Raw genomic sequence first — 23,590 nt, 5'->3', positions numbered from 1 at the left:
TTGAAACTCAAAATTTGTTTTCAACATTCTTAAAAACAGAACACTTCAAATGCACACGGTGGAACTCAAGTTTAACAACAGCTCCAGCGCTCACATATGTTTAGAAGTGAGCACCCAATGTTTACAAAAAGTATTAAAACAATACTTCATGTTGCCACATAAGGCTATCTAGCCAAAATGGAATCACTGACATGATTCTGTTAAAGCCATAAACATACATAAACATTTTCATAGCAGATACAAAACAAGAGAAAGTAAGCGGACTTTGAATCTCCCATTGGCCATATCTACTACATTTTATATGCCCATTCAGCCATTCAGTTCCAGTTTAACACAGACATAACTTGAAAATTTTTAACAAACATTACAGCTTCTATTGAACCCTCATATTGGTTAAAGGGAGTTCACAACAGGCACTGGTCTGACAACACTTCACTACTACTGCCTTGTATAGTCAAATTTTACATAAACATTTCCATTCTGTGGAAAAGTTGCTTAAACAATAATATCAGCAAAAACTGAGTAAATATCAGAAGCCTATGTCTCCATTTCCCACAGCCACTAATTAAAGTAAATGACTGGTATAAATGACTTTTAGCAGGATCAGCGCTCAAAACTATGGGATTCCCTGGGGATTTCTCAGAAATGAGAGCCACAAATTTCTTTTTAATGGAAGATGGTATTTTGTCACTAGACAGAAATGTTAACAAACGCTAAGGCAAAATTTGAGAAGGTTAAAAAAAAAAAATGCAGCTCTTTTCATTACTAAACATTAACAGTGCTTAATCTTTTTCCCAAGGGAGAAATAATATTGGTTTTGTGATGTGATGTTTTGTTAAACAAAATTACTTTCAAGAGAGTGTCTGAACATATCTTTCCTTTGGCCATCAAAGTCTGTTCCATTGCCCAAAGAAGCATGAGAAAGATACAGGGGCAAAGTAAGTAGAGGAGGAGGACCAATTGTTTTTGCAGACCTGTGCCTTGACATAACTGGGTGCTGTTGTGAACATTGGCAGGATCGGACATTTTGTGCTGTGCTGGATGTGTGCTACTTGTGGAGCAAGCAGAGTCCAGAGACGACCTGTGAAGGACTGAGGCGCTCAGTTACCTCAAGGAACAGACACAAGAACTACCTCTCAGATACCTCTACTACCTCTCTGGTAAACATCTCTCTACGTCTAAATTCACTGGGCACTGTGTATACCAGCTGCATCTCCACCAGCGTGCACTTGGGCCCCTTTGGAACACACCAGTTGTGTCTGCATGGGAAAAAAGGAAGGACTGTTCTTCTGTAGACCTTCCTCAGACAGAGAAGAAGTAGCCACATGCATATGGATGACTGAAGGACAGGGTTCAAGTGAGAAGACGAAAGAGCACCAACATGACCTTAAAAAGACATCCATGAACATCTCCTATAATTTAATTAACAAATCTTGAGCTGGCTCTCATAATTTATTACACAGTAAGTGCCCTATAGAAAGTTACAATCTGATAAAATGTCAGCTCACACATGAAGGCCAAAGAGGTCCCAAATGGGAAAATTAGAGAGATCTTCCTGAGGAGCAAATTTAAAACACAACAACTTATAGAAAACAGATGCCACGGCAGCAGAAAATTGTATGTTGCCATTTTAGTATAAGATCCGGCCTTATGAACCATAAAGTGTTGTAATCTCACATTCACATACAAAGCCTCTGGAGCAAAGAAAATGGAAAATGTTGCTAGTGATCTTTGAAAGCAATGTTAATAGAAAGTGGTTAGCACAGTAGGGCAAATGAAAGAACTAATTTATATACTGTTAAACTCCAGAGACTCTGAGAAGTATTCTCAATTCTGTCCAATCAAAAACTAGACATGTAAGAGAAAGGATCTGATAATTTATTAGTTGGGAAAACTGGGTAATCTGTTTTTTAGCAACTTGTCAGGCAAAAGCCAAGGCACTGATATTTAAATGTGGCTTTTGTAAGAGGTGGGTCAGTTTATGCCCTAATTTGGGAAGAGGGCATGTCAAGAGAGAAACCAAGGAGCCTGGGATACAATTCCTAGCATAAAGGAGGTGTTGAAAATCAAGGAAAAGACAACAGAGGAATTTGAAAGGCTCAGGAAACACAAGCATTCTTGAAGAGGTATCTGCAGTATCTCATGCTTTTGTAAAACGTAAACTATGTTTGCAATTTATGAGAATTAGGATTTTGCTATGAATAAATTGTGGCCTGACTGAGAAACCCCTAGCAAGACTGCAAACCTGATTTCTCTGTTTCACAGACACACAAAAGTCTCCTAAGAGAACAGAAAAATGCATAGGTGAAGTTTGCATTATCTACACTGAAATTAGCTTTGATGTTTTGTTTTGTTTTTTCTTCCTCAAGTACTTTGGCAGGGACAAGCTTAAAGACTAATATGACCTACATCACTCCACTGAATATTTGCAGCTAACTGGACAGCTTATGGACTTGCAAAACATATGCTACCCTCATAATGATGTTTAAAGTTCACCACTTTACATTGCAGCTTATATGAAAGATAAATGTGACCAGTTACCACATCTCACCCATTAAGAAATAGTATTACTCCGCAACATTATCTGAAATCTTTTTGTTTGTGCCATTAACCAAAAATCATGCTCAATATAGAGTTTGAGATTTAATTTCTTTAAAAGAATTAAAAGCTACTGTGAATCCAAATTCTTGATACTCCTGATAAAACTTACATTAAATTTCAGAGGGTTCATCTATTTTCTACACCAAGACATCTACTTTCCTGAAATCAAGCCATACTGTTCCATGCAGCCTTAAGAACTGATGACCTATGTATCACATCACAAGTACTGTGTCATTTTTTATTACAACAGACTTTTGATCCAAGGACCTCTGAAATATAAACATGTCAAAAGAGTTCCCTGTGTCAATGTTCTCTAAGTGACATTAAATATAAAACCTCTGGCATTATGGAGCATCATTAAAATATTTTTTGTCAAACTGAGTTGGTTTAATTAAAATCTATTACATCCTACTATACAGTGGTAAGGCACACTGCTAAAGATAAGGATAGCATGCAAGAGCTATAGAAAATATTGCTACTGTTAACAAAGTTAAAAATTTGCCAAGCAGAAATGTTCTGTTTGTTCAAAAACAGCAAGCTGTTACGACTCAAAGTAATGGCAAAATAGTGTACAGTACTATTTCAACCAGTCACCTTAGATTGTAGTAAAGTATATTTTAAGTTTAAACCTTTAAGATTAAAAATACGATATGTGTGTGTGTGTGTATATATATATATATATATATATGTGTCCCTAAGCGTATAATCTCCTCAACCTTACTAATTAGATATTTAATTCTTGTGGAGTGTGTTCTCTCTGTTGGATTATAGTCATATTCTAGATTTGTGTCACATTTCTTTTGCATTGTAGTGTAGTTGGCAGAAAGCTATGTCAGAGCCACTCTGTAAGGAAGATGTAGCCACTTTCCATTTCTCTTTGCAGGTACATAAAAGATTCAAAGTCTTGTCTCTGCATAAGCTATCCAGGTATTATATTGAGCTTTAGAATGCCATTGCACACTAGAACATGTTTTCAGCTCTGACATGTTAAAACAAATTTTACACGCTGCAGTGAAGTCCATATTCCTGTATAAAAATTCACGAGGAGAGTAAGGCAAATGCTAAGGGAGCAGTCAGGCACAATCACTGCAGAAGAAGAAATCTAGCCTTACTAGCCAGCACTAATGAAACAGACAAATAAGGAAGGCAAAACTGACCCAATTACTTTCCTAAAACTCCTTTCAAGCAGAGAGCAAGTATGTTATCAGTTCTTGGCACTGAAATAAAAATGATTAAATTATGCAGTTTTTGTAAGCTCCTCAAAGCTCCTCAGATAACACTCATTACCTTCTGTAAAACTTAACTATGGACTGCATTCAAAACTGTGACATATTTGCACAACAAATATATATTTGATTAATAATTATGAAATTAAAACTCAGCATTTCATATTTGCTATACATTTCCTGCATGAGCTACCACAGTTCATATTTAAAAGACATTGAATTTCTCTGAAGGTTTTCTTCTGTCCCTGCTTACAATATTTAACTTAAAAAAAAAAAAAAAAGCTCACTTCTTCAGGAAGCTGAGCAATATGAAATGGGGTGCCTGCTCTACTCCTACACACCTACGTGTATAATTTTGACAGCATATGCTCTTTTGAAAGCCAATTCAACTTGCCTGAGAACTGGTGCCTACTTCAGGCAACAATGACCATCCACTTAGCTCTATTTTAAAATGAAGCAGTTGTGACAGCTTCAGAAGAGATATACACAAATGCTGTCTTGGATTCAATCCTACTGCACCCCTGGCTACTCTGCAGGACAAAACTTATTAATACTTAAACATCAGCATTAACACTATCATACATTTTACATAGGATGCTTTGGTTCCAACATGATTTCTTCATTGAGTCATAGGCCAGTGAGGCACTTGCTTCTGTCTCATCTGAATTATTCATGAGGCATTCCCCTGTAGAAATCATTAACTTAACTGGAAGAATCACTCAGCAGAACGCTCTTGTCATTTTTTATTTTTTCCCCTTCATTAGGTTCCAATGTAAAGCAAAAGTGCTGCCTTTTTTTTTCCCTCAAAAAAAAAAAATGATTGTATGAAGTATTTATTTATGGATGCCTATTACCTGCCACACATCAGAAACAGCATCTTGGATTAAAAGCTGGGACATCTGTTGTGCACTAGAGCACTAGACAAAGTTCCTAAAAATTTGTGAGTAAATACAAATAGGTTGATATGAATACCATTTTGATATAAGTAGATAAATAACTACCTGCCAAACACCTACTTCTAGGAACTAGTAACTTTCTCAAAATAAATGAATTAGTATGACAGTAACTTTAGATGAACTTATAAATGGGAAGAACTCAGCCATTGCCATGAAATGGACACAATTCATACAATTATTACAGGAAGCTGATGTTTCATTTCAGAAGTTTGAGACGTGTACAAAGAACTATAATAATACAAATAGGTTTCCATCTTCAGTGGTTTTGAGGCAGAAGAATGCACTCAGTGTTTTACAAGGAAAAAAAATCAAAGTCAGAAGTCAGATTTAAAACTTACAGTTAACTCAATCCAAATCTCCAGAATTTCAATGAAAGCTTTACAAAGGTTAAGTTCATATCTCTGCAAAGGACAGCACAGGACCTTGTTTGAGAATTTCAGTGGAATATGAACACAAAGACTGACCTAGCTCTCTGAAAGGTTATAGCATTCACATTACAGTTTTTCTGACTTGAAAGTGACGGGGAGTCAGAGCAGATGTAAATCACAGGGTCTAAATTCTCTGTTTCTGTCATTCATACCTCTCTCCACATCCAAGCAATTTCTTCAAAAACTAATCCCCTGTTCCTAAATTTGTTTATAGCTACCTTTGAAAAAATTAAACAAACAAAACCAGTAACAATCAATTCTCTCTTCCCAAACTTTAGCAACACTTTTAATTAGGTATCACTTTCTTGTATACACACTGTGAAAATAACAACAGTAATTCAGACCAGTTTATGTCTGGGGTATGCAATGCTGTCAGGTAAAAGAATGCTTCTCTTGATCAGTTTTTAAGCACGCCTAACTTCCCTTTATAAGGGCTTCAAAGCCCTTATAAACTTAAAGGAGAACATCCCAAAGAAGAGGCTGCATTCTATCTAGAGTTTTGCTCTTTCAGAAGTAACACAGACAGTTACAGCCATTTTAAGGTTAAGTAATAGTCATGCCATTTTGTCTCCCTCTTTGAAACAATGCATGTCTATACACAGAGAAGGAATTGCTCTTCAATTGCTTTGAATAGAGGGGCAGTGACTTTCCTTCTGAAGGGCGCATAAAGAAGGTTCTCCCGTTATTATTATTATTGCACCTTGCTCCTAGGCAAGGTATAAAATCTGGTCCTTTAGGTCCTTAAAAGCTCACTTCCATATTTTGTCCTTTATCATTTGACAAATATTGACTTTTTATTTTCTCCATTTCAAATAAACCTCTGTTAAACAATAACTGCAATGGATATTCACGTTCATACTTTGTTCTCTTTACTCCTATCAAAAACATGTAATGCCCCCAACAAAACGGAACAGCCTTGCATAATATCATCTGTGACTCCAAAGCGATGATGGGGTCAAAACCAAAACATGACTGCTATCTGAAGAGAGAGTCCAAGATGATTTAGTGTTGTAGGAATAGGTGTACATTCAGCATGCCCTGCAAAAGAATATGAAACTTTTGCTGATCACAGGCAGAGCAACAGTATGAACCCCAGAGGAAAGAACTACTGTCTGTTGTGGGGGGAGGCAGGTGAATAAAGCAAAACAGTACAAGAAGCTAACAACTGTTTCAAAGTCAACTTCAACACACATTTCATCTACCAAAAAATAATAATAATAATAATTAAAAAAAAGTATGCTTAAAAACTCAGACAGAAAATTGCTTTGGATAAAGAAAGGGTAACAAAGGGTCAGTGTTCGACCTTTTGGCTAATACCTGACTCCTATCACCTTTCGTTAACAAATCCATTATTAATGTAATCCATAATGAAACAGAATGAACAATAAGTTCTGTACAATTTTATTACACTTAAATCGAAATGTAAAAAGTGTATACCATAGACTTGCCTACTGAAAAAGGAAACAAATTCTCACAACTTTTCAAAGGAAAATTGTATAGGTGATCTTTTCAGCTAAAGCCACTACCGCTCCCAACACTTACTCTACTTTTAGAATACACTAGCACATCTAGCATTGACTTTAAACATCCTACATAATTCCAGAACTGAAAAAATAAGGACTTTGACTGTGTAAAATTAAATTCCCTTATAGGTTTACTTGTAGTATAATAAAGTACCTTAACTGATAAATTAATATAATATAGTATCACTTTTTCTCATTGCCTATTGTTAATACTTACTGAAAAGGTTCAAACACAGACCTCAATTCTGCAAATGCTGAATCACAACGAGTACATAACCCATTTCACTCTAAATACATTTAAATTACATATGTATTGAGAAAAAAAATACAATTACTTTTATCTAACCATATGTTATATTTTCAAATACTAATGCAAACATGTACAGCAAAAAGACAAGAAGCCAGAACCACTAACTTTTTTTAAATAGACAGTTAATTTTATTTTGATATGCTATTTAAAAGCTGCTGATAATTTATAACTACTTTTATATTCATATAATAAATATATTATCTATATTTACATATGTAAATAGAATGATTTGCCAAATATTGTAATTGCTCTGTTCCACTAACACACAAAGGATAAGATTTGTCTCAATGTGCTTTAAGTCACTGGTATATACTCTTTTATGTGCATCCTTATTGAGGCTATATTCAAACATTCAAGCCCAAATAACACTCCTTGATTGAAGTATTCATATGCCAGATAAGTTCCTGGTTTCAGTTCAGATATAAGAGCTTAAAACTTGCTACCTGTCCTTACAGACACAGTAGGCCACAGCATAGCATATGGTCTGTTACATCTACTGAGGTTTTTAATTATTACTTACATGGGCAGAGAGAACAGTTCAAAGCCACTTCCAACTGAGCATCTGCTGCCTCTTACATCCATGACAGAAGATGTGCAATATGCAGGCAAACACAATCCACCCAGACCAAGAGGGGCACATACATCAGCCTCAGCTATAACTAATTGTGCTGCAAGCATTGCAGCCACATAAGGACAGCATTTTTTTCTGTTGCTTAGTGATAAAAGTACCTTCTCAGGTAGAAAATATAATTGGCCTCTTTTATAAAATATAAAGGAGTCCAAAGTCTTTAATGCATCTTACGCATTAAACAAAGAAGCCACCCTGAGATACGCTCTGCAAACAAGCCAAACTGTTAGGAATATCCTGGTATTAAGCAAACACCAAGCCACAGTGACATGTATCAAGCTTTATACCAGCTACACCTGACAACAGAAGCAACTTTTATTTAAGTCCCCTAACCAATTTCTTTAAACAGTCTTTTCCCTGTTTTCTCCCCTCTTCACTTCCCTGCCATCTGTCCCCCACTACATAAGAAGCAACATTCAAGACATGAAGTGCTAGGTGTTTGGAGGGATTGTGACAAGGAACACAAGGAACAAATCTGGTAGCTGCAGGTGCATGGAACTTCCTAAAACACACATTTTGTAGTAGGGAGAAGAGAAGAACAGAATCAGCTTTCTTTTGTTTTTCACTTGAATATAAGAATGCGGGGAAGGAAAGGGCATAGGCGATACAGCGTGTTCAGGTCATTACTGCTGGTAGGCCACTGAGCTGGAGATGCATCATTATGAGGTTATGGGAAGGCATGTGTGTTTGTGGGGTAGCAAACAGGAGTCAGCCACTACTGCAGAAAAAAAGAGAGCACTGAAACTGAAATGCTTGGAAGATACTGCCACAGAAATTTAATCTTGATGCAGTTTTTAACGGATAACAAAGGAACCCTTTTCAAATAGCACAGAAAAAGCCATGTCTATTCATTAACTGAATTAAAGGTGCTAAAACGGTACAACAAAGGATTTGGTATACATCCTTGTGTTATCAGTATATGCAAACATTCAATTATGTAGAGACACAGCAGCACATGAACACAGCAAATTAGATCTTCCATAGCTTCAAAGCAAAAACAAGTATATAATTTATGTATATTCCCATATATTGGCATAATAAACAGAAACCTCAAGAGAAAAGCATGAACTGCTACTCTTTTTAAAAGTTCAGCTTTTAATTGAATCTCAAAATCAGCAGTAAAGTTGTAGAAAATAATGCAACATAAGCAGTTTTTTATTCTAATACAACAGTTGAGAAGGAAACCCCTGGCCTTAAAATATTTTTTGCCAATTTTTAAGTTAGTTGAAAAGTTTTGCATTTATTTAAAGGAAAATTAATCAACAGGTAATTTCTTATTAATATAACATCATAGCCCAGAAAAATTATGTTTGTCCTGAGCATCTCTTAATCTGAAATTAAGAAATTTGAACCTGTTAATTTGAAAGCTTTCTAAACATAAGGGTTTTCTTTTGTTCTTAATTTGAAAGATTTCTCACTTTGCCTTTTTTTTCAACAAACTTCGTCTAGTGGATTATGAAAACACACAGATTTAACAGTGCCCACTTTTGCAAAACTTATACACGTTTAAAAGCCTGCTATCCATGACAAAGGTTCCCCAAAGCATGATGTAGTGGAACATATAAGGCAGATTTCATTTTGGTAAGTAATATTTGGAAACATAAAGTGGACAAGGACAAAGAAACAAACACTAGAAGCAAATGCATTCTTTTCTTCCTAATCAATATCTTGTTAGACTGGTGGTTTTGACTCATTAATCTTTTGGTACTACAAAAAATGAAACAGATTGACCATTACAGCAAAAAATAAAACTGCAAATTAAACTCATTCTAATGAAATTGCCTGCAAAGAGCGCTGCTTCATCAAGCACAACTTCCCTCAAAAGAGTTTGGACTGTGGAGTACCCATTTCTTTGAGGCAGTGTATTTAGAGGTAAATTCTGAAACCAGAACACTTGAAATACAACTTTCTAAACTCTTACCCTTAAATTTTTATTCAGCATATATTTTTAAAGCCAGGCAAGTTCTATCAAAAAAAAAAAAAAGTAAAAAAGTAAAAAAGTAAAAAAGTAAAAAACAAAAAAGTTAAAAAAAAAAAAGGTATTGTATTTTGTGTTTAACAGCTTCAAACAAATCTGAAATTGAACTTCATATGATTGCTGTGCTGCACCTAAATTATCACTCTAACAGAGATGCAATGGGATATGCAAAAATCTTAAAAAAGAAAATGCCTGGAGGTTTTCAGTGAATTGTTTTTCATTTCTTCAGCAACTGCTGCGTAGTGATTGACCTAGTACAGTAGTACAGCATGGGAAATTAGCAATTAAAGGCTTCCATGTATCCAGCATTATATCCTACAAATCCTGTTAACCACAGGAGCAAAATTAGAAGAATAAGAGGAATCAACAAAAGTAAAAACTAAGCTGTGTGGAATTTGTCCTTCACTGAAAAACATGAAAACTCTGAATCCACAGATTGTATACACAAGAGTATTTAATGCAGGATTATAACTCAATTAGGACAACTATTTCTCTGATCCTGTAATTCCAAGGCATTTTACAGATGTCTGTGAATCCCAGGCAGTAAAAAAATGCCTTTCTGTTCTGCATAATATAAGCTCACATTCTGCTGAAAGACACATTTACAGTTTTGTTTACAATAATAATCTTCAAAATATTTATCAAAAAATACATTATTGTTCTAAATGACTCTAAAACAAGGTAAACCAAATTAATATGCAGTGTTAAATGTGAACATCATCCATATATGTAAAAGTGACATTAAAAATAAACCCTAACTGATACTGCCATTTCTTTTAGTAATGCTTGGATCCCAGATCATGAGGGAAACAGATTCACAGACCAGTATGAGCAATGCCAACCCCAGAACTAGAGGCAGCATCACACAAAAGACTGCACACACAAGTTGCACAAGACAGAAAGTTCAGACTCCAGGCTAGGCTGGAGATTTCTGCACTGTGCTTTGCTACCAGAATAAACATACCCTTTCTCCATTCCAATGGAGAGTGCATCTACACTACCATTAGTCACTTGAGACTGTTCTGCTTCAGATTTGTCAAAACTAATTCAGGTTTACTGATATTAGTGACAAATACAGCATTTATCTTGACCAGAAAAGGACAAGATTATATAAACTATATATATATATAAACTAGCTTAGCCAGACAAATTAAATTGTTAATCCATTCCTAAACAAAAGGTCACTATTAGTTTAGGGTTAACCAGAACTTCTTAGCTAATCTCTGACCTAATTTTGACCTCTCTTGTTAATTGCAGAAATGTTTTCAGTTAATAAACTAATGAGCAGTGTTTACACACCAATTCAATAGTTTCCTTATTTGCTGTTCATAACTTAAAGACAAAATGTCTTTATCTGGTCAAAGACTAATTAGTACCAATTTGATCCATGCTGCTATCTTGAGTGGAATGGACAGTGAAGACAAACATTAAGCATTTTCATCAGTTTCATGACAGAGGAATATATAAACAATAAGAAAGGAACATCAAAACCTTTATTTCATCCTTTTTTTTTTTTTCTCTAGATCATAAAACATTAATTCACAAAGTCGGTAAAAAATACCCAATCCTTCTGTCTGTAGCAATTCACATTAGAAAGAAATACATTTTGTATCACAGTTAAAAGAGACGAACTAAAGAACACACATAAATCCAATGGATTTGCAAACATGTTAGTAGGCTGTATCTAAAAATAAACATTTGTCATTGCATCATACTTCTGAATGTGCTGTCTACACTGGGTTTATTTAATCCCCTAACTGTCATAACAATTGTATGTAAGGGTATGGATATGATATATATTGCCTGTCTTATGCATAAAATGTCCCCTTCATTTCTTTCTGAAGAAAAATCGGTTTTGCTAAAAAAAAAAAAAAAGTACATGAATTACAATTCCAAAATGATTTCTCCACATCTTTTTTTATTTCTGTTTTTAAATCAGAAGCGTTCAGGTAAATATGTGTGTATATATATATATATATATATATATATATATATATATACATACATATATATATACATACATATATATATACATACATATATATATACATACATATATACATATATATGAGCTTAATTTGAACAGCTAAGACTAAGATACAAACTGAACCTGACTGCATTGTAAAATGTTACAAACAATTACAAAAAGGAATTCTAATAATGGAAGAAATAAAAATCTCAAAGTCAAAAGAACTATACAAATACCATGCCTTATGCTCAGGAGAACTAAATAACATAAGGAATTACTGTTTGAAAACCTATTGTAATTAGATATTGAAATTAAAATAGCAGAAATTCAATATACTTCTAAACAGTGAAACCTTAGCATTAGATTACATTGACATTCTTCTTATTTTCATACTCATAAAAGCTTCTTCAAAGTAAATTTATTCAGTATTATTGAGGATCATACTATTCACCGAAGAGATAATATAACTCTAAATTATGCTCAGAATTTTCTCCATTTCTATAGGAAATGAGAATGATCTATCATCTAAACAAAGGCATCTGGCCTACTGCAAAATGAAAAAGTTTGTCCACTGCTGTTTGTCATACTGGTAGATAAACGCTCGACTATGAAGGGCCTAGAAATTATTTTATTACTGTATGGGAATTTGTCTGGACTAAATCCAGATTAACATTCATTTGCTAGCTGCAAATAAATCTCACTGTACTGTAGGTACAGTTTACCTATATTTTTACATTATTCACCAAAAGCTCCATTCTTCTGAGTTTGCGCTTATTCTTTGGCATTGGCTTGTCATACAAGCCATTCTTGAGAAGATGTTCCTTGCTGTGATGGATTTGGGCACCATGCTGAAGCTGGAAAGAGCATAAAGCTTGAAGTGGACGGAGTATAGTCTGCAGAAAGATGGAAGGGTGGGGTAAAGGAGACAAAAAAAGACTTTTAGTAAGCCACCTTGGAGACATCATTTATCAGAGGTTTTGTATTCCAGAACTACTTTAAAATGCTTATAAAATACAACATAGATAGAACATATGGAGCCACAGAAGACACAGCTGAATAAGAGACATGTCAAATCCACATACTGTCATTCCTTACTTCTTCCTCAGACACACTCAATGCCATCTTCAGTACCAGCTACATTACTCTAAGCTATGGTTTTAGCCTGATGTTAGAAATAGACTACAATCATTAGTGCGACTCAGCCAACAGACAGTAATAAAATAAGTAACAGTAACTAAACTGTTTGTGATTGGGTAACAACAGAGTAACTTGAAGCAGGGTTTTAGAAAGAGGGGAGGATCATCAAGGTAGCTGGACTGCTAACCTGGACTGCTTCTGCCCAGTGCCAGTCCATGTAGGACTAATGAAGCCACTGATTTAACTCAAGTGGTTACTAACTGTGGGTTCTTCATTTTCTGGTTGCCTGGATAAGTATCATGGGGCCATATGTGCAGATGTGTAAAGCAATCATAAGTGTAAGTGCAGTCAGCAGGAGCTGAGTTTCATGTAAAATGTGACTATTTTGAGCACATAAAAAATCAAGTGACTTACTTTTGGCACCAAATTAGGCGCTCATCTTTAACTTCCATTGCTCTGGACTTCAATTTGCCATCTTATATGTTATAGCACGCACTTAAGTCAAAGAGGTTATAAAAAATTTCACTAATGTTTATGAAGCACTTGGCTACTGGCAAACTTGTAGAAGCACCTTTGAGAAACTGCTAATCTTGTCTGTGAAAAGTAGGTTGGGTCAAATTCTGCGTGGCTGAGATAAAGCAAGAATGCAAGACCATGAATTGTAGACACTAAGGAAATGTCCACCCTTGGCCTGTAAAATACAGGAATCCTAATGAAGGAAAAATATGACAACACTGTCCCAGCAAACTAAAGGAAAAAAGAAATATGCAAAACCTACTTTAATTTCAGTATTTCACATTTTTCCTTGGGCTTAACTTCCATAGCCATGCATTTTGTCCTAGCTTGATTCTAAAAGCAACTGATTGAAAGTTGAGTTGACTCTTTAGTGTCATAGAGGTTGACACGATGATGGTATATTCTATGCCATGTCAATTGTGCAAGCAATTTTTGACCTGTGAGCCATTTTCACTAAACAGAAGTCAGGTATCACAATATTCATTATCTGACGAAGAAGGATATAAACACCTCAGGGTGGACACTAGAATCTAGTGAAAACACAAATGAGCTTTAAATCTCTTTTCATGGATCCTTCTATACCACATTTTGGGCACATAATCAGATTGCAGTATCTGGGTCTATGTTTGGGATTTACTCTTATGTCTATTTCAAAAGGCTTATTAAATGCTATTATTAATATCAACAATAAAAGATTATAAAAGGACATAATCTCTTTCATCACAGACTAGAGGGATCACAACTTGCAAGGAAAAGGATAATGTCTAATTAGTATTCTTTGACCTGGGATAAACTTAAACTCAAGCACTGTTAAATCCCAAATTCCTTGAATGACACCTAAGAGTTGTGAGCTGACTGGCAGGAAGACATAAGCCAGGGTGTTGCATTCCACGGTGCTGGAGGTCAGTGGGACAGGCTTACAAAAGCACTTTATCTCCAAGCTAGCTGTGAGAGGATATTCAAATCATCTCTGCAGTCTAGCTTTTGCAGAGGAAAACTTACTATTTTCCATGCAGTAAAATACTTAATTATCTGTCTCAAACCAAATTGTTTTCAACAAATTCTATCCAAAGTTATTTTTTAAATTCTCAATAGTTTCCAACTTTTAAATAGAATATTGGAAAAACATAAAATCCAATAATTTTCCAAGAAATACCTCCACCTCACACCCCACCCCCACCACCCCCAAATTAGAAACTTAGAAAAAACACAGGAAAAGATAACTACAACAGTGCCTCTATGCATCACATGCATCTACAATATACACAATAGTACTTCTGTTTAGGACTAAATCCTAAGCTTTGTCAGAACAGCATATATGTGGTGCCTTATAAATCAACTTTTAAAAATATGTAATGTATGGATGAAGAGAATCTGAGTCACCCTTCTCAATAAATTTCAAATTACAGGAAGAAGTGTGCAAGAAATTAGTATAGGATGGGATAATGTAACAAAGAGAAAGAGCAACCAAAAAGGAGAAAAATAAGAGGGAAAAAAAGGAGATTGAGTAACAAGTACAAGAAAAATGGAACTTAAATCTTGAGAAAAATAAAACTGAACACTGCACTGCTCAAAAGGGAATTTTGATACAAAGTAACCTCATGACAGCACAGTGAAAATTTGTAAAAGTTGAAGTGCCAGAGAAAGCACTAGACAAAGTAAGAAAAGAAAAAGGAGAGGGAAAAAAAAAAAAAAAAAGAGGAATTGAGGATATGAGTTATTTTTAATAACTACTCCATATACAAAATGGAGCACTACCAAAGGCAAAAGTGGTCAAGTGGTCTGTGAGATAAATTCTGCATTCATCCAAGGTGTATATTCCAGCACCAAATACATTCAGGAGATGATCTGATACTAGTTGGTACTTTTAACATCATCAAGGCAAGAATTTTATCCCTGAATTTTTCCAGAAAAGACAAAAGGTGGTCCAATGCCACCATTTAAAAACTCAAGTATTTAAAATTAGTTACGTACCTCCTGTATACTCTTATTTTTTTCCATAATAGTAAGAGCAACAGCTGCACATTCAAGTGTAGAGAGACAGGTGTTTGTTGGCTGTGTACGAATTACATATTGACTTGAAATGTTGGTTTTTAACTGCACCTGAAAAATAGCAAACTCTACTAAAATAATATCATTGATATAGCAAACAAGATAATTCTTCCCAATATTAAGCAAAACAAAGCCCCTTCTCCTCTGTGGCTAATTGCCTTCTAACCTTTTATGATGCTTTGTCTCCCAGTTAGCAATGATATGCTACTGCTATGTATAATGCTGTATAATCTACAAGTCACCATCAGAGACAAGAACTGCACATTTATTACTGTACAAACATCTAAAGAAAACACAATTGTTAGACAAAGACTCAGTGAAATAGAGGTTGTACAATATAAAATGTTATTCTTGTGTGCTTTTCACCAGAAAAAACCCTCAAAACAAAGAAATTTTCACAACCAATTTCAGTTTGCATAGACATCCTATAACAAAAATAAAACTTAACTATTCACACATGCTTGTTTTATTGCACAATCTAAACATACATGAGCCTAGACAGTAACCTATACACACACATCATAGTATATAATAACTCTGAATAGTCATTGACATTTCCACTGGTTAAAAGTTGTCATGTTCTGAATGAAAGACTTTTAGAAACCACATTCAATCATATAATTTTTAGGTAACTTATTAGAAGTCTTTGCTTACCTAAATCATGTTTGAAATTGATTTATTTGCTCTGCCTCAAGTAATAACCACCTTATAAGTTAAAGGTTTTTCAGAAGAAGAAATGTAATTCAACCAATACATTGTCTGTTTTATCAGCACAAAAGCTTTTATTGCCTTTCTACACAGCTGTTTAAACATCACAGAATTTACATAATTAGACTTCATGAGAAAATTCAGATATTATTCTCTATATGAAAATATAAAGAAATAAGTTTAAAATATAATTTACCATACAAGTTAATGTTTTATCAGCATGATTTATTCGTAATAAAACATCCGTTTATTTTAAAAATTTATATAGTATGATGCAACAAACCCTATGGAATTATTATAAACATGCAAGTCAATTCATTTCCTTTTTGAATTTCATCCTAAAACCTATCTTTATATTCCTGTCTTCTCTGGAAAATGAGTGATTATCACTACACTGTGATATTTGCCTCCATCCTGCTTGCCAAAGTTTTTTCAGCATTTCTCACTTTATTCACCCTCTTCACTTTTCCCATTTTTGTTTTTATTTTAGTCATTTTCCATCATCTCTTTCACATGCAATTACCCATTCTTAAAAGTTCAAGACACCTCGTATAGAAAAGGGAACCTCTGAGCTGCTGAACAACTTTGAATGAATTAGATCAAATTCTAACTGACCTCAATTTAATGGGAGGGAAAAAAAAAAAAAAGCCATTCCAGAAAGGCCAAACAAGTTAGATATAAAAGCTTAATATACTGAAATATAGGAAAAGAGAAAAATGTATCTCAGAGACAAAAGGTCCTAACTTGTTTATCAAAGGAAAGTTTTGATTTTGATTTTTTCTGGTGTTTTTACTGAATTTGTTTGAAGGACAAAAATGTGGATGTTTCAGAATGTTTTAAAAGTTTCTAGCAAGGACTGTTTAGATAGCTTGGAGAGACCGTTTTCAGAGATACATTTATCAACTACTTCCTCCGATTTGTTGCAGTATTGAAAAATCAAATGGGAACAAACATTTAGAAGAGAACATGTAGAAAATGTAGAATTTGGACCTCAGTGTGAAAAATGAAAAGCAAAAGTAAATGAAAATTTGGCAAATTAATATTTTCATTTGTTCCTCAAGGTTTGATTTGTGTTTATATTCCCCTTCTCGGACAATGGAAGGATCATAACAAATCTAGATTATTGCAATTACACGCAGAACTTCAGAAAGCTTTTAGAGCCTTCTCAGAACTCCCTAGATTGGTATTAAAAAACAGGGCAAATCCAAACAACACACTGCTGCTCCAGGATGTAGGCTGAGCAGCAGACCAAATGCCTACCCTTATTTTCCACAACACCAGACAACCAAAATCTTCACAGAGTACTTCTACAGAGACTGAGAGAAACCACCTCATCAACTAACTAAAGAAGCACTGGCTTCTCCCTCCTTAGGCATGGTCAACAATGCTTTAAGGCTTCTTTTTTTTTCTTTGTAGGAGTTGTCTGGGAAAAGGTCTATCTGGTAGTTTCTATACATTATTGCATATTGCTTATGTTGTAATACTTTTAAGATGATCAGTATTCCAGAAAGAAAATGATTATTTAGGATTGCAAAACAACTTCTATGGAAGAAATGCAGCCTGCACTCTACCTTACACTGTGGAGTCCAAAAGTCTGTAACTACAGATTTCAAACAGCTGACATTGTAGAAAAGGCAAATTTGTACTTCTAATAGCAACAGCAAACAGATTCTTTGTTCTTTTTGGGGGTAAGAATGAGAGGATGGAAACTATTCATTTTCCTAATCCATTTTCCTGAAAAATGACAAATTCACAGTGGTGAGATGAAAATAGCACAGACAGACAGCACAGTGGTGGAGACTGAAGGAAGAATGTATTTCCAGGACAACTCCCTCCTAAAGTTAATTTCTTCAGCTTCTTTCAACAAACATGCATTTTACCTTCTCTTAACTCCAAAGAAGCATGGTATCTAACTAAGAGATCCTTAGTCATAGAAACGTCATCTGAAATATGCTATATTTCAGCTTTATTATTCATCTCAAATTGGATGCATTAACTGAATGACTGTCTATCTCAAAGTAGGTACACACACTGAATGAATAAAACACACAAAGGAGGTTTATTCTTTACCAGCTTTGAGAATAAACTGATTGGTAAGACAAAGCCAGGCATCAGAATGAATGAATCAATACATATTTCATATGGGAAGAATATTTTCTTAAAGAAAAAATGCCTAAATACATAAAACATTTTCTCTTCTTGAATGTGGTTGGGAAGGAGGATGATGTTACCACTTTCAGCCAAAAAGTCTGAAACTTCCTTGGAGTTCAATTAATAGTATTCCCGAAGGGAATAAAACTTCCCTCGGAGTTCAGTTAACAGTATCCAATGCCACTTCAGGTAGGGCATGGTAACCATCTCATCAAAAATTCTCCACTATCCAGACAGATTAATCCTTTGGCTGTTACCTAGGTATCTCAAATCAGCAAGATTACTTCTAAGTTAAAGAAATGTATCTTCACAGTTATTGCAAACAAAACTGGATTATCTGACTCCAGCATTACACGTCAAAATCTCACAATGAGTATAAATAAACACCATTACACCATTTCAAAAAAGAATCATGGTATTTTATAACCATTTCGCTATACAATATTGAAGATATACTGGTACAATAATTATTTTTTTAGCTAGTCAGAGTAATTTGCAAACTATATGTATACTTTGAATATTTTCAGTTATTAACACACCAACATCAGGTTGAAGAAACAGCAGCCCATTTAATGCCACTTACCAAAATAAATAGCATAAGGCAGAAAATAGAGACTAACTCAATCAATTCAAACTAGAGAGGGGAATTTAGATAAGCTGAATGCAATTACACACTGGAGTTTAGCCAAAACATTGAAATTAGGGTATCTATGCTTTTTGTAAGTGCAAGAGAGTTTGGGGACTTAATTTTCAAGCCATCAGAAGCATAAAACAACACATACAGTAGAGTTTTATACGTGTAACTTAAGACCCAGGCTTTCCAGAAACCCACATGTCAGCAGTTCTTTCACACTGTTACACTAATTTAATAAACACAGGCTTCTCTGCCAACATACTCTTAGCAAATGCTAGAGCCTTTGAGCATTTACAGAGTATTTGAACTCTGTCGTAGAAATAGCGGTCCTTCAGAATTTCTGAGGGCTTAGTTTTTCTTCCCTCTTTGGAGATGTCCCAGGCAAAAAAAAAAAAAAAAAAAACACTGATCCAGTTTAGCTGTTGAGAACTGATAGAAGCAAAAATGTTGCCTTGATACGGTCAAGGCAGCTGTTCGAAATTTTCAAAAATTAAGTCAGTTAAGTCAGGCAATTGATTTCTGCTCTTATTTTAAAAATTAGGACATGAGATCTCGCAGGAAGTTTTAATTCAGTTCTCTCCTTAATGTCAACTTCTTTATCTTTTCGCCTTTTCTATGCCAGTTTCTTCATCATTATTGTTACTAGATTTAGTCTCCAATGGCTACAGCATAATGCACAAATGTGTTTGGAAAACAGCACATCCCAAAGAACAAAGATAAGCTATAAAGTTAGTACACCCATCTCACAGGGCACACTTTCAGCAGTTTTTGGTTTTCTCTGTCATTTTCAGCAATTAGGCTATAGGCATGTCAAAGCAAGTACAGGAACACATGCTACCATGGCTTCAATGAAAATCCTGGCACTTATTTTAAAGTCCCTCCTCCCTTACTTGTGTGAACAGAAATTCCAAAATCTGGATTTCTGTTTGGGAATTAATTTGCTTAACTCTAAAAGAAGAATGCAAGCAAGTACCATCAGTCATCCCATTTTACATAGACACTGTTTACTATTCATACGTGTTGCTATTTTAATAATTACCTTCCAAGAAAAAAAATGAAAGTGGGGAAAAAAAAAGGAAAACAGCAACAACAGAACTCTTTTAAAAGGAACTCAAAAGGCACAGAAGAAGAGAGACTACAAACACTTCCCAACATGTTGCACATCATGCTAGAAACTAGGAAAAAAAAAATTAAGGGTACTGAAGAGGAAAAGTATTGTCTGTGTGCTACTTCACAGACAACTTGTAACAGAAAAGGGAGTCAGACATGAGGAAGATCATCTTTCACTCAGTATCTAGTTGGTACTGGTACCTTTTACCTGCAAGCCAATGCAAAATATTGTACATATTAAAGCACAGAAAACTCAAACAGTTAAATAAAGTTACATTCGTGACAGAGAAGATATCTTGAGCAAAGTTAGCCTCAGCACGCCACTGAAATTTAGATCAGGAATATAAATAAGTAATTTTGTTAAAAATCTTGGCTTTAATTTAAAGTGACATCTTAAGAGCACGGTTTCCAAGTACTGCAGGGAATAAATGCCATGAAACTGTCACAAATGGATAGCCTGAAAAAGTAAATGGATGTCACAAAAACCTCTACCCACTCCGCATGTCTTTTCATTGAATATTTAGACATATCCATGACGTTCCTGTGTATATTCCATGTAAACTGCATTGTGACTTTCAGGTAAACTTTAGAAAAGCAATTTGTTCAATTTCTATGAAATGATATTTTCCACATTTTCCTGGACAATATCCAATGACCCCCCAAAACCACTCTCCTTGGGTAACTTTCCTCTCAGGCAATTTATAACTTCGGGTTACACTCAAGAGTTTTATCACTACAACAAGCCTTGGGATATCTCACTGCTGCTGTGAAGTAAACACGTAATATCCTCTCTTTCCTAGAAAAGCAGAACTGCTTCTGCTGAACAGCACAATGTGGCTGCAAAACTTTCTGTCAACCCATGCTCCTTTCTTCCTGTGCTCAAGAACACAAACACAGAATTGCAATTCTCATTCAGTATTTCACAGGTCAAGAACAGAAACCTTCTTACACCCTTATAAAAGGTACCTGAATTTCTTTCCAAGGTCATTAAATATGTGGCTAAAATATGAAAATGCGTTATATTTCTATGCACTTTCAAGAATGCCTTTACTTTGCTTCTGCAACCCAAACAATTTAAGAACCAAAATGTTAGTTCAGTGGGGCACTGTACACAAAAGATAAATGTTCCAAAAAAAATCACTAGAGCTATTCACTGAGTGACCTAATGCTCATCATCTGAATATAATCCTACAAGAAGTCTCTTTGTTCATTGACTATGTCCGATGACACCTCTTTTAAAACCAGCATCTCTGGATTTCATTATATCTCTTTCCTGTTACTGCATACAGAAGTCTGAAAGAAAATAAATGTGCTGTAATTTGATATTAATCAAAATATTTGAGAATCTTATAAGTACATTCTCAAAAAAATGTTTTTCAGTGTTTTGCAATATTCTGACCTTTCTTTTTAAATGTCTTTTTGATGGAGATAATTAAGATTGTACAGAATGTTTCTTTACTGTGTGCCTTGCTTTCACTTTTAGATATACTTGACTGGCAGAAAGGAAATTAAACTGCAAAAGGAACATGCTCTTCAGAGACAGAGATTCTTACACTACATAACCACAGAAAATTTTGAAAGAAAAAAAAAAAAGAAACGTGGCAAAAACAAACAAACAAACAAACAACAACAACAGCAGAAAGCACAAGTGTGCACATTGTCTTTCTCCACACCATCCCTGCAAAATTGAAGGTTTTTAGAGTGTAACACTTCAGGCAAATTTGTTCAATAGGAAGTCTTTCCTGAGCAGGTCTTTCCAAGACATGGGCAAGGAAGCAATGAATCCACAAATAAAAGACTGACTTTAAAAAGAAATCAGAATAAATCCAAAGCTCTTATGACCTTAAAAGATAACATCACATATTCCACATTTTTAAAAAATATGCTAAATGATAGAATCATAGAACATGTATTCATTCAGTCTGGAAAAGACCTCTAAAGATCATCTAGTCCAACCTCTAAGCTAGTACTGACAAGTCCACCACTAAGCCATGCTACTAAGTTCTGCATCTACGTATTTTTTTCTTAAGACCTCCAGGAATTGGGTTGGACAGAATTAAAAAAAAAAGTTGTAAATAAGCAAACAAAAATAAACCCTTGCAGATGGCATAATTTATCTACAAAAGACAAGTTTCCCACTTAGCACGGTTTCTACTTTGTAGTAAAGTTTGTGTAAAGACTGTAGTATTTGATACTTGAACAAGAAAGTTCCATTCATTAAATAGTTAAAATACCTTCTAAATACTTAAAATACCTGCTAAATACCTTTAAAGGTTAAAAAGTAGCAACCAAAATAGATAACTCACTTTTAAAAATACACCTGTAATTTAATCCATATATCCATATTGGTCGTCTTTACATATTATTCTGTATGAAGTTAAGGTAAAATTCAATTTTTAAAACATAATTTTATGGAATAAAAAAGGGAATCCAAAATATTTAGTACCACATATGCAGATTGTTTTGAGAAAGTCCATCAACTACCAACAAATTCCTTACCCTCTCTTCAATTCACTACAAAATCAAAGAGCTACATAAAAACACATAAGACCTGTTAGTGGCCTCCTTAACATCTCATCTGCTTTATAAAACTGTTTACAACAGGTCCTTCTGGCCTATTCAGTCATTTCTGAAGTGTTCTTTACCTGTCATTACAGTTTTCATAACAACTCAAATTTTGAGCAAATTCTCAGAGGAGCTAAGAGAATCCAACAGATTCTTTTACTTGTCACATATTGAAAAAGTCAAATAAAATTGCCTCCTCTTTAGATTCTCAAATAAGGTAGTCGAGACACCTGCAAATTTTAGTAGTTTAGAAGTACCAGCAAAATAAACAACGTTTTTTAAAGTTGTTTCAAGAGCTGCTTATGCCCATCTGCATATTTTGAGGCCTTACCATTGCATACAATATAGAAAGGGTAAAATCACAGAACCTTAATGTTTCAAACCATTTCCCAAAATGGTTGTCATCATTTGTTTCATGCATGGATAATGTACAGTAAGAATTAACTGTCCACACACACACAAATAAACCTGTGCTTACCTGAGGGATTCCTTTTTCAAAGAAGCAGACAAGATATTCTGGCCTACTTTGTACAAATGACATGTAAGTTGTAGGTATGTAAAAAAGAAGGTATTCTCTTTAATCACTGTTCTGCACAAAGTATCTAACTAACTACACGAAGAACAGGAACTTCCAAATTAATTAAAAATTTTAATGTGTGAAAGTTATCTAGAAAAGCACTTTCTAAGATGTCAGAACCGCAGGCTACTAACAGTGACAGGTAATGTTAGCCTCCGTCTGTACGCATGAATCCTGCTCAGAAAGACAAGACATCGGTCTAGATGTCACAAAATGCTCACTAAACCATAGTGACAATTTAGGCAAGTCACGTGTTTGGTTTTTTTCTGAGCTCTAAGTTCTCCAGTTGTAGCCAACACTGTAAAGCACTTAGAAGACAGATGGAGAATCTGGAGACACATGTGAAAAGTGCTGCTCTGAAAATGAGAAGAGAAGGAGTATTTTCCTTCTTCATTTGTGTATGTGTGTGATTTTTTAAGAAGCTATGGGAGAGACAAGGAGAAAAAAAGCAAGCTAATTATGCCATTCTTTCTTACATATGGGGATAAAAGAAATCAGGGTTCCCTTCACTATTTTCGCTG

The 23,590-nt window shown here is 34.7% G+C and overlaps 1 protein-coding gene across 3 annotated transcripts in view; it reads right to left on the bottom strand.

Moving 5' to 3' along the window:
• The window catches only part of DTWD2 (DTW domain containing 2), a 106,263-nt gene that overhangs the window by 5,726 nt on the left and 76,947 nt on the right, over positions 1–23,590 (bottom strand). For 2 of the 3 annotated variants that reach the window (XM_068667205.1, XM_068667206.1), the window contains 2 exons: positions 15,247–15,375; positions 11,126–12,512 (listed from right to left, as the gene is read on the bottom strand). The exons of the other annotated variant lie outside the window; for it this stretch is intronic. In XM_068667205.1, coding sequence (XP_068523306.1) covers positions 12,342–12,512; positions 15,247–15,375 — 300 coding nt within the window. In that variant the 3' untranslated portion in view covers positions 11,126–12,341. Of the gene's footprint in view, positions 1–11,125; positions 12,513–15,246; positions 15,376–23,590 lie in introns of those variants that run through there. 3 annotated transcript variants of the gene reach the window in all.

Source organism: Anas acuta, chromosome Z (assembly GCF_963932015.1).
Source record: "Anas acuta chromosome Z, bAnaAcu1.1, whole genome shotgun sequence".
Classification (NCBI taxonomy): domain Eukaryota; kingdom Metazoa; phylum Chordata; class Aves; order Anseriformes; family Anatidae; genus Anas; species Anas acuta.
The sequence above is the reverse complement of the archived record's forward strand: the minus strand, read 5'-3'. Positions and strand labels throughout refer to the sequence as shown.